At 39.2% G+C, this 13,124-nt stretch overlaps 1 protein-coding gene across 1 annotated transcript in view; it reads right to left on the bottom strand.

Annotated features, from left to right (window-relative positions):
• Positions 1-13,124, bottom strand: part of LOC149173619 (subtilisin-like protease SBT5.3) — an 84,132-nt gene that overhangs the window by 46,718 nt on the left and 24,290 nt on the right. Inside the window, exon 9 of the mRNA XM_089424673.1 lies at positions 2,468-2,474. Coding sequence (XP_089280799.1) covers positions 2,468-2,474 — 7 coding nt within the window. The remainder of the gene's footprint in view (positions 1-2,467; positions 2,475-13,124) is intronic.

Below are 13,124 nucleotides of genomic sequence, written 5' to 3'. Positions count from 1 at the left end.
TAAACTGTTCCTGCGGAAAAAGTTGTATAACCTGAGGATAAAAGATCGAGACTCAGTGACAGAGAATTTGAATGCATTTAATACTATGGTAAGTCAGTTAGCATCTGTTGATATTAAAATTTCAGATGAAGATAAGTGCATCAGTTTGTTGTGTTCTCTACCAGATTCGTGGAATAGTCTGGTTATTACAATAGATAGCAATGCAACTTCCTTGTTGTTTGATGAAATAGTCTCAGCCTTGCTGACGGAGGAGATGAGATCGAAAAATATGGAGAGCCAAAATGGTGATTCCTTGTCTGTACGAGGACGGTCCCAGAACAGAAACAAAAATAAGACATCGAGTAGGAGATCTAAATCTCCAGGAAAACCTGTAAAGGTGGTGTGCTGGAAATGTAGAAAGGAAGACCACTTTAAAAGGGATTGTAAATCTAAAGCTCTTGACAAAGGAAAGGGATCTGATGAGGCTCCTTCTGCATAGGCGAAAACCACCTCACATGAAGGTGGGGATGTGTACTTGGCTTCTTCAAGTACACATGTAGATCATGAGGCAGGGTTGATTTACTCAGGTGCATCCTTTCACTTCACTCCCCATAGAGAGTGGTTCTGCAACTATGAGAAATATGATGGTGGTGATGTCTTCTTGGGGGATGATAGGAAGGCTAGAATCATTGGTCACGGAAAAGTAAAGTTGACGCTGCAAGGTGGAAGGGTTAGAACATTTTCGGGTGTTCTACATATTCCTGCATCAGCGAGAAATCTGATTTCTGTAAGCAAGTTGGATGATGCAGGTGAAAAACAGTGTTCGAGAAGGATACCTACAAGATGGTTTGGGGAGCACTAGTATTGATGCGGGGAGTTTGGATTGGAACTCTGTACAAGCTGAAAGGTAGCACTGTTGTTGATGGTGCAACAGCTCCGTGATTCTTGAAAGTGGAGCTGAAAATCTAGTGGTCTCTGGAAAGAAGACCATGTTGTGGCATCAAAGGCTTGGACATATTGGAGAGAAGGGCCTTTGAATACTTCGTCATAAAGGTATGGTAGAAGGTATGAGTAATAGCTCTCTCGATTTTGATTTCTGCGAAAATTGTGTATGTGGGAGGCAGAATCGGGTGAGTTTCCCCTCTAGTAGTAAGAGAGTGAAACAGATATTAGAGCTTGTGAACAGTGATGTGTTTGGACTTGTGAAGGTTGCATCACTGAGTAAGTCTATGTACTATGTATCATTTATAGATGACTTCTCAAGGAATACATGGATATATTGCCTTAAGAAGAAATCTGAAGTCTTTGACAAGTTTAAAGAATTTAAGGCTCTCATGGAAAATCAGACAGCGAAAAAGATAAAGGTGTTGAGGACAGATAATGGTGGAGATTTTTGCAGTAATGGATTTGAAGAATCTGTAAGAAGTGTGGTATAGCATGGAAGAAGACTACTCCATATACAACTCAGCAAAATGGAGTTGTAGAAAGAATGAACAAGACGTTGATGGAAAGGGAAAGTAGCATGCTCAGTGGTGTTGGGTTAGGACAAGAATTCTGGGTTGAGGTGGTGGATACTGCATGTTACTTGGTCAACAGGTCACCTTCATCAACATTGGAGGATAAGACTCCACAAGAGGTATGGACTGGTAAGAAACCCTCTCTTTCACATCTGAGCATATTTGGATGTGATGCATACGTACATGTTCCAAAGGAGAAACGACCCAAGTTGGATAATAAATCTAAAAAGTGCATCTTTATTGGGTATAAGGATGGTTTAAAGGGTTACAAGCTTTGGAACCCAGTAACAAGGAAGGTTGTGTACAGCCTAGATGTGGTGTTCAGAGAGGTGAAAGATGTTATTAAACATGAAGTTCAATGTTATGAAACCAGCTCAAGAAAAGATAGATCAACGCCTTAGAATTCAGCCTCTTCGAGGGGCCAACCTCCTTTACATTACATAAATGAACAATTCTTGGATGATACAAATGACAAAACATCCTTTCTATATATAGGACTCTAAGGAGTCACAATATAATCCAGCCGACCTAACAATAATAATATAAAGCCACAAAAATAACAATAGAGGGATTCTATGGGGCACAAAAATAACGACAAGGGGGTAATATGGGCACAACAATCTAAATAAGGGGTGTAACTACAATAGAAATGTGGTAATCACTAGTATTATAGGGACCCAACATGCCCCTCTCCTTCAAAAAAGTGTTGTCCTCAATGCTTGAGTAGTTATGGATACTTCTGCATAAAATTCTCATCCTCTCATGTGGAATCTTCAGCGGATAAGTTCTTCCACTTGATAAGATACTCTGAAATTGATCGATTTCGTAGCTGTCGAGTTCTTGTTTCTGTGACTGATTCCGGTTCCAATATAATTTTTCCTTCCTCGTCAAGTTCTAGAAATATTGTTTGAACTGGGAACTTGTCGCCTATAACCTTCTTTAAACATGAAACATGGAAAACGGGGTGCAATCGAGAAGCTGCAAGAAGCTCCAATTTGTATGCAATAGTACCAATCTTTTGCAACACCTTGTACGAACCATAATACTTTGGTGATAATTTATTATCCTTCTTAGCTTGCTTTAGGAACATTTGCTTATATGGTTGTAGCCGTAGGAATACCCAAACACCTACATCAAAACTTCTTTCACTGCGATGTTGATCTGTCTGTTGCTTCATTCTATTTTGTGCCAACACGAGGTTATCCTTTAAGAGTTGGAGGACTTGTTGTTGATGTTCGATGTGATGTTCCACTGCCTGAACCTTAGAATTTTCTCTTAAATATGATGTGATGGATGGTGGTTGATACCCATAAAGTGCCATAAATGGGGTCATTTTTGTTGTTGTATGGAAGGAAGTGGTATACCACCATTGAGCCAGAGGCAACCATTTGACCCATTGTGTATGTTTATCAGATACAAAGCAACGAAGATATCCTTCCAAACATCTGTTTACTATCTCAGTTTGCCCTTCAGATTGAGGATGATAAGATGAGCTATGAGCTAACTAAGTACCAAGACAAGAAAATAATTCTGTCCAAAAATTTCCAGTGAAAATGGGATCTCTGTCACTTACAATAATCTTTGGGTTTCCATGTAGCTTTTGAATTGTTTCCATAAATGCAGTAGAAACTGTACTGGCTTTAAATGGCTGTGATAATGCACAAAAGTGTGCATACTTGGTAAGTCTGTCAACTACCACCATGATGACACTCTTTCCCTCAGACTTGGGTAAACCTGTGATAAAATCCATTGAAACCTCCTCCCAACGTTGGCTTGGAATGGATAAAGGTTGTAATAGACCCGGTGTCTTAATTGTTTCAACTTTATTTTGTTGGCAAACCAAACATTCCGCCACAAATTTTTGAATATGTGATTTAAGGCCATCCCAAAAAAATTCCTTCTTAACCCTGTGGTAAGTTTTTAAAAATCCTGAGTGCCCTCCTAAGGGAGAAGTGTGAAATTCCATAAGAATCTTTTGTTTTAGCTAAGAATTCTTACAGAGGTATAAGCGATCTTTGTACCATAATGAATCATTTTGCCAGCTAAATGTATCAGATGTACTGGAATATTGTTGTAGCTTTCGAATAAGTGCCCATACTTCTTCATCACTCTTCCATTCCTCCCTTGCTTTGTTTATTCAATCTGGTTGGATAATAGAAATGGCGCACAACAATGCTTCCACATCCTCATCCTTTCTTGAGAGTGCATCTGCCACCACATTTTGCTTCCCTTTCTTGTAGATGATTTCAAAGTCATAACCCAACATCTTTGTGACCCACTTTTGTTGCTCTTCAGAGGATAATCTTTGTTCTAAAAAGTATTTAAGACTATCATGATCCGTTTTTACCTTGAAGTGTCTTCCCATTAGGTAGGGTCGCCATTTCTTAAGTGCATGGAGTATTGCCAACATTTCCTTCTCATAAATAGCTTTGCTTAAAAACTTTCCCTTGATTGGACGACTTTCAAAAGCAATGGGTCTTTCATCTTGCATTAGAACAACACCAATTCCATTTCCTGAAGCATCACATTCCACAATAAAGGTTTTTGTGAAGTTCGGTGTAGCTAAGACCGGTGCTTGGCACATTGCCTCTTTAAGATGTTCAAAGGCCTTTGTTGCTTACGGAGTCCATGAAAATGCATCTTTCTTCAATAATGTTGTTATAGGTGTTGCTATTCTCCCATAATCCTTAACAAACTTGCGATAATACCCTGTCAACCCAAGAAATCCCCGTAGATGCTTTATGCATGTGGGGATTTTCCATTCCTTAATGGCTTTAATTTTGCTAGGGTCTACCTTAACACCTTCATGAGATACAATATGTTGGGTCCCTATAATACTAGTGATTACCCCATTAATATTGTAGTTATACCCCTTATTTATATTGTTGTGCCCCTATTACCCCCCATATTGTTATTTCTGTGCCCCATAGAAGCCCCCTATTGTTATTTTTGTGGCTTTATATTATTATTGTTAGGTCGGCTGGATTATATTGTGACTCCTTAGACTCCTATATATAGAAAGGAGGTTTTGTCATTTGTATCATCCAAGAATTGTTCATTTATGTAATGTAAAGGAGGTTGCCCCTCGAAGAGGCTGAATTCTAAGGCGTGGATCTCTCTTTTCTATCTTTTTGTGAGCTGGTTTCATAACATTTGGTATGAGAGCTTTGGATTCTAGGGTTTCGCTGCTCCAAACAGGTCATCGTGGCATTTTCGCTATAACGTTTTTGTTGTGACGTTTCCGAAGTTGAAAAAGAAACCCATTTGAGAAGAATTGGCGCTAAACCGTGGGTCCGAATTTCAGAGATTTTAGCGCGATATTTTCGGAGATATGATCTGAGGAAGTTGGCCTTTCTGCAGACTCCTGAATTACATTCAAAACAGGTGACCTGGGGAAAATCGTCATAACTCTCTCTCTGAGGATCGGATTGAAATTTCGTAAAAAGGTACAGAAAGAGGACGGACTGTAGTTTCTTGTATGTGTGTTTCAGATTCAAAGGTTGAAACAGTGACTCGTGGCACGTCGTACAAGTTCGCTCTACTGAACCAGTCTAAAAGCAAGTCACTGTGGGAGATGTCACATAAATCTTACTTAGAGAATCCAATTTGGCTCATACTTGTGGCATTGGAAAGAGGACGTAGAAGGCTACTAGAGGTAGCAATTTCAGAACTAGATGATCTGAAATTACAGAGATACATCAGATTCAATATCAGGCTTCTATAAAGTGAAAAAAGGTGTGTAGTTTTTTGTTTTTTAATTTTTATGTAAGCTTGGTTTAACGGAATTCAAAGGGCATAGTAAAGAATTATTATCAGTAAATAATGCCCCGAGGAAAGAAAATTCAAACACCTAGTAAGGAACCTGAAAGCTCTAGCATGACTCATGAAGAAGAGGAAGAAATGCTACATGATATATCAAAATTACAAGAACAAGTGCAACAAATGTCACGCTCACAAAAGCTAACAGAAGCTAAGATAAGTGGCATGGAATCTAAGATAAATGGCTTGGAATCTAAGATAAATGGTGTGGAATCTAAGATAAATGGCATGGAAACTAAGGTGGAGGATTCGATGGTAAATTTGAAGATAGATTTGAAGACAGACATAAATCTGTACCCAAGGATTGTAGCCATTGGACTCCTAGTACAATGTCAGCACCTCCCATTGGATAGATTGATATTATGGCACCTTCCAGAGCAATTTATTGTTCCTCCATTTGCAATCATCACTTGACACTCTGGTGCTAGATATAGGAAGCAATTCAATTCTTTTGCTACCCTACAATGAATAAAATTGTGGGTGCTTCCTGAATCAATCAACACTATTACCTTTTTCTTCTTGATTTGTCCTTCTATCTTGATGGCTTGAGGAGTGGTAATTCCCACCAATGCATTACAAGATATGGTCGGATTTATTTGTTCTTCATCTAGGCTTTGTTCCTGGAGTATATCTTCTTCTTTTGACCTTTCTTGCTCCCTTTCTTCTTCCTCTTCACAATCTATGTAGAATAATTTCTTCTCAACACACTTATGACCTTTAGTGTATTTGCTATCACAACTGTAACAAAGCCCTTTTTCTCTTTTTTCTTCCAATTGTTGTGGTGTCAACCTTATAGGTTGTCGAAGACTAGGGGCAACAACACTTCCGTCTTTATAGTTGTGAGTGGTATGCTTCCTAGTTGCCATAATTTTGCTTTCCATTTTTCTTGCTAACCTGAATGCCTTCTCTAATGAATCAGGTTCCCAAAGGCGAACATCATGTTGGATATTGTCCTTTAAAGACCCTATGAACACATCAATCCTATGCTCCTCCGGAATATCTTTTACCCTTATGTTCAATTTTTGGAACTCCTCAATGTGCTCCATTACTGAACCCTTTTGTTTGAGACTTATCAATTGGCTAAAAAAAGTGTTGCTTTTTGTATCGTCATAATGTGCTATCAATTCTTCCGTAAAACTTGCCCAAGTGATAAATTTTTTACGAGAGCAAAGCCATTGATACCATACAAATTGATTTGGTTCCAAATATACAGTTGTCATACGTACCTTTTGTGTGTTTTTCACATTATTGAGATCGAAGAATTGCTCCATCTGTAATATCCATGTGGTGGGATCCTTGCCATCAAACTTCCTCATATCGATTTTTGGAATATGGTGGGTCTTCGATCCAACATTAGAGTCTATGGAATCATGATTAACATTACTTTTGTTCACATAATGAGTTTCCTTTACACCATTTTCACCATTAGTAAGTATTTCTTGTAGAAAATGTGTCAAATCTGTCTTCAAATATGCCATGTCTGTCTTTAAATCTGTCTTCAAATCCGCCATGTTTGTCTTCAAATCATCCATCTTAGCTTCCATGCCCTTTATCTTAGATTCCACGCCATTTATCTTAGCTTCTGTTAGCTTTTGTGAGCTTGACATTAGTTGCACTTGTTCTTGTAATTTTGATATATCATGTAGCATTTCTTCCTCTTCTTCATGAGTCATGCTAGAGCTTTCAGGTTCCTTACTAGGTGTTTGTATTTTCTTTCCTCGGAGCATCAGTTACCGATAATAATGTTTTACTATGCCCTTTGAATTCCGTTAAACCAAGCTTACACAAAAATTTAAAAAAAACTACACACCTTTTTTCACTTTATAGAAGCCTGATATTGAATCTGATGTATCTCTCTAATTTTAGATCATCCAATTCTAAAGTTGAAACCTGTAGTAGCCTTCTGCGTTCTCTTTCCAATACCACAAGTCTGACCCAAATTGGATTCTCCAAGGAAGAGTTATGTGAAATCTCCCACAGTGACTTGCTTTTAAACTATTCCAGTAGAGCGAACTTGTGCGACGTGCCACGAGTCACTGTTTCAACCTTTGGATCTGAAACTCGAATACAAGAAACTACAGTCCATCCTCTTTCTGTACCTTCTTATGAAATTTCAATCCGATCCCCAGAGAGAGTTATGACGATTTTCCCCAGGTCACCTGTTTTGAACGTAATTCAGGAGTCTGCAAAAAGACCAACTTCCTCAGATCATATCTCCGCAAATATCGCGCAAAAAGCTCTGAAATTCGGACCCAAGGTTCAGCGTGATTTTTATCAAATGGGTTTTTCTTGCGACTTCTGAAACGTTACAGAAAAAAAGTTATAGCAAAAATGCCACAATGACATGTTTGGAGCAGCGAAACCCTAGAATCCAAAGCTGTGATACCAAATGTTATGAAACCAGCTCAAGAAAAGATAGAAAAGATAGATCAACGCCTTAGAATTCAGCCTCTTTGAGGGGGCAACCTCCTTTAAATTACATAAATGAACAATTCTTGGATGATACAAATGACAAAACCTCTTTTCTATATATAGGAGTCTAAGGAGTCACAATATAATCCAGCCGACCTAACAATAATAATATAAAGCCACAAAAATAACAATAGAGGGATTCTATGGGGCACAAAAATAACAACATGGGGGTAATATGGGCACAACAATCTAAATAAGGGGTGTAACTACAATAGTAATGTGGTAATCGCTAGTATTATAGGGACCCAACATTCAACCAAAGGAACCTGAGAAGATAGAGTTTGAGCTAAAGGAGGAAGAATCAGACTCGACAGTGGAGGAGGAATCAGAAGATGAAGAGCCACAAACTCCGGGTGTGAGAAGATCAGTTCAAGAAAGAAGGCAGCCAGAAAGGTATAGTCCATCTGTTTTCTATTCAAATTTTGCTTTTTCTATTATTGATGATGATTACAGAACTGTGAAGGAAGCAATAGACTCAGAGGATGGAAAACTCTGGAAAGAGGCCATGGTTGATGAAATGGCATCTTTGCACAAAAATGAGGCTTGGGATCTGGTGGAGTTGCTAGCTAGAAGGAAACCCATTGGTAGCAAATGGGTGTTCAAGAAGAAAACAAATGCAGAAGGAAAAGTGGAGAAATACAAAGCTCGGTTGGTAGAAAAAGATTATTCCCAAGTGCCGGGAATTGATTTTGGTGATATTTTTTCTCCGGTTGCCAAAGTAACTTCTATTAGATGACTTTTATCTATTACTGCTACTTTTGATTATGAGGTAGAACAGATGGATGTGAAGACAACATTTCTTCATAGGGATCTAGAAGAGGAGATCTACACGAAGCAACCTGAAGGTTTTGCAGTGAAGGTTAAGAAAAAACTGGTATGCAAGTTAAAGAAGTCTCTGTATGGGTTAAAACAGTCACCAAGGATGTGATATCAGAAATTTGATACATTTATACGGGGACTTGGCTTCACCAGAAGCAAAGCAGATCACAGTGTGTATTTTAAATTAATTGGTGACCGTGTTATTTATCTGGTCTTGTATGTGAATGATATGTTGCTGGTTGGAAATGACAAAGAAATTATCCAGGATTTGAAGACCCAATTGTCCTCCAAATTTGACATGAAAGATCTTGGTGCTGCAAACTATATTTTGGGCATGGAAATTAAAAGAGATCGGGCAAAGAGGAAACTCTAGTTAAACTAGAGGAAGTATGTCGAGACAATACTGCAGAGGTTTAATATGCAGGATAGTAAAATGGTGAAGGTTCCTATTCCTGTAGGTGTGAGGTTATCTGCTAAACAGTGTCCTGTTGTGGCCAGCAACAACCCCCCCTTTTTATTTAGTATTAGTAATAAAACAAAATAAATGGGGACCCTTTTCTAAAAATAAAAAATAGCACTTATATTTCCCTTTGAATAAAACATACTATCATAAGCTTAGGAAAACAACCACAAAACCCAAAAAAAACTAAGTTTTATGATAAGTTTCGAATAAAAATCGTTCTCTTAACAATAAAACATCACATTGCAAAGGTTAATAGAGGACATCATATAGGCAAGCTTTCAAAATTGCGAAAATGCAATGCGAGACCGCACCTTAAAAGACTCATCGCACATCGCAGATTTTCTATGCCACATGTATAACCTGAGATGAAATTTCCCGATCCAGCGATATGCGATAAGGCATCTCACAAATCGCATCTTGCAGACACATAAGGTGATATAAGATTGTTAACAAAAAGGATCAGCGATATTGCGATCTGCAATATCGCAAAGCAAATCGCAAAATCGCTTTATGCAGATCTACAGGGCTCATGGTTCAATAAAGTATTTCTCGTAATCCGATACCGAGTTATGGGCATTAAGGTCAACTTAGTGGTTAGTTGATGGTCATTTATGAGATAAGATTTAGATTTGATCGAAAGGTTGTTTCGCATAGGATGATATATTTGATATGATTTCAGAATTAAGAGCTTTCCCGTCACCTTATCTCTTACCATTATTCTTTCCTTACTTGTAAACTTGCAAGAGCGGAAAGTAGAATAATATATGCAGTAGTGTGTAGAATGTAATGGGAAAGAAAGGAAAAGCGCTAATTGCTGAGAACAAAGAGATGACGCCCTTATTCACAGACACCACCTGTACTAGAGATGCTGGCATAACCACTTGAGAAGGCATGTATAGTCTACTCGAAGAAGAAAACCCTAGAGTTATGGAAGTTAAAGCAACAACAGACTCATGTGTTGGCATTATGGCTAAAAGTGTTGTCCTTGATGGCAACCCATTCAGGTGATAGATCACAGTACTTCAAGTCAGCAACAGAGATTGATGTTCAGCTATCAAATATTGAAGAAAATAAGGGGTACGCAGGTACACCTTACATAAGGTGCGTACACGCAGGTCAGTGTTACATAAAGTGCGTACATACCCGCAGTCATCCCGTTCAGGAGGTGCGTACCCCCAGTGCACACATTTCAAGGCAAAGAAATTCACATGTGGGGTTTTCTTATGTTTTACTCTTGGTATTTAGCCGACGGTATTGGGTTATTATGGTGTCGGCTCGTGGTATTGATCCATGTTTTAAGGAAGAGATTTCTTATATAAAGCAAAGGAGATCATTTGGCTTGAGCATGTTTTGGGTTGAATATCTTATGAGGGCTAGATCCGGTCTAGATCTAAATAAAGCGAATCTATTGATGGACTGAGATCTCTTTGGCGCATGTTCAGATCTGTAGATCTGACTGTCTGGGTTATTTCTGAAGTCTTGAAATCATCTATGCCCGAAGGTACGCAGGTACAGTGAAAGAAAAGTGCGTGCATACGCAGGAATGAAGCGTTTCAGGTGCGCCGGTACGCAGGCACAGAAGGGTTTCAGGTGCGCCGGTACGCAGGCACAGAAGGGTTTCAGGTGCGCCGGTACGCAGGCATAGAAGGGTTTCAGGTGCGCCGGTACGCAGGCACAGAAGGGTTGCAGGTGCGCCGGTACGCAGGCACAGAAGGGTTGCAGGTGCGGAGGTCCGCAGGCAGTTCAATGAACTCAGAGCGAGGTATGCAGGCGAACAGTTGAGCAGGGTGCGTACTGTAAGCAGGCAAGCAGTTGAGCAGGGTGCGTACTGTAAGCAGGCAAGCAGTTGAGCAGGGTGCTTACTGTAAGCAAGCAAGCAGTTGAGCAGGATGCTTACGTAAGTAGGCGAGCAGTTGAACAGTGTGCTTACTTCTCTTAAGATCTTTGTTTATCATTGTTGTGTTCTGGGTTTGGTTCTATTATTTTTGATCTGGTTACTACAGTTGACTGGGTGATTTTCTTATACCTTATGATCATTTGATGCTTATGGATCCAGTTTGAAAATTTATGAAAAGTGGTCCTTGTAAGAAAAGTAGGGGGTTGTAGCTCCCTTCCAGGAAAGACTGGAAAACGAGAGAGAGTTGTAGCTCTCTGCAGGTTGCAGCCTGTGTACTGGTAAAGGACTACACCAGTACAAAACCATTGTAAAAGGAGTTTCTAATTTGAAAGAAGATAAAGACATATTGCAGCAAGTGGTTTTCACCCACATTGGGTTTCCACCTTACATCTTGTGTTCTTTGGTGTGACTATCTGTTTTCTTTGTTCATGCTCATTATTTTATGGTACTGACATGCAAAAATAATTCAAAGAACAAATAAAGAAGATTTATTAAAAGAATTAGATAATACTGATTCACCCCCCCTCTCAGTATTATTTCCAACATCATGCGGGTCATCAGAGGCATCGATTACTGAACTTGCATGTTCATTCTTACACCGAATAGCAACAAGACCTAAGATACTTCCATACACAGACATGGTCAAGTGGGTACTAGACAGTGCTAATATAACAGATAGGCAATTCAAGTCTCGGAGCCAAGACCTCATTGGGTCATTCACTCCACAAGATTTAAGGGTTATGTATCATCTACCAGAGCCGCAGGCAAGCTACAACAAGCCGTTCATGGAGAAGTTCGCCAAAGAAAATGAAGATTTGGCAGAGTGCACCAAGAACTGGTCGGCAAGGGAAGAACCATTGAAAAAGGACAAACACAGTATGTACAGTACTGGTTCCCTCTCTTCCCCATATTGCTTTACTGTTGCTATGCTATGTAGGCTATTTGCAAAGCCCGACATCAACAAATTTTCATTTGAGTGGCTACCCCTATTAGATGCAGCCACTAATTCCACTATTATGGATTGGGCTCAGATATTGTCTGATAATTTAGCCTCAGCTATTTGGAACTACCGGTCTAAAAGAACTCGCTCTCAGAGGACTTATCCTCCTTTCTTTTTAGCTGCTTATGTTATGGATGCCATCTATTAAGTTTCCAGATTTCCTTTAATGGGTTGGAAGTGGACTATACAGAATCTCTTGCCCATTCACATTTATCATACAGAATTTTGGGATTCTAAGTTTATCTGGTATTTTTACAGAATTTGTCATGGAATTATCTTACCTCTTCACAAAATGTTGTATGATAGGGACGCCCCAAGATTTTCCCCCGAAGCAGAAGTTGACATTCTCCCTGTCGCAAGATGGTTTGGGGAAGAATTTTTCACCTATGTCAGAGTATTTGGAAGCATTTCTTCTCCTCATGTGCTACCCTTATATGTTCATGATAAGTTAGTGGCTTGAGGAATTTCCTATCAGACCTACGGGGTGGGAGGAATGAGCAAAGAGTTGAAAGAAAAGAAGAAAGTCATATGGCCGCAATTTCTTGTGACCTGTGGGGCATTTTCACTATTTGATTTAGGTCATGCATTCAAAGAACTAGACAATATGCTAAGTCTACAACTGTTCAAGTTTCTAGGGAGACAATTCGACCCCTTTGATGTCATTAAGAATTTTACTACTGTTGTCAAGATAAAAGTATTTTCTAAAGAAGATGATCTCTTTGATGACGTCTTCCAACAGAAAAGCATACTGAAAGAAGTTTTGCATACGGCTCAAATCAATTTCCCCCAGTAGAACTATTAGAATTCAAACTGTACAGAGAAAGGAGACTAACAAACATACCATTGGATAAGTTGCGCTTAGAACCAATAAGTGGGCCAAATCCCAGTATCAGTTTAAGTGGAAGATCGGGTACATATAAGTCCAAGTCTAAGTCTAGGAAAGAATCACTAGAACACTCTAAACGGTCCGAGAGCGACCATAATAAGAGCGCCTAGAGCAATAGGTCTTGATGACACCACAGATAAAGGTTCCCCCTCCCCTCATCCAGCCACCAAAGCCAATGAGAACTGAGCTAGATAAAGAGTGGGAAACATTCAATGAATTGATTAATACTGAAGAGCAGAACACGAAGACACCTGAAAGTATAGTGCAAAGAA

Source organism: Pinus tabuliformis, chromosome 4_2, assembly GCF_031772625.1.
Source record: "Pinus tabuliformis cultivar Carrire ecotype Pingquan chromosome 4_2, CPIR1, whole genome shotgun sequence".
Taxonomy (NCBI): Eukaryota; Viridiplantae; Streptophyta; class Pinopsida; order Pinales; family Pinaceae; genus Pinus; species Pinus tabuliformis.
This window is presented reverse-complemented; position numbering and strand designations above follow the sequence as displayed.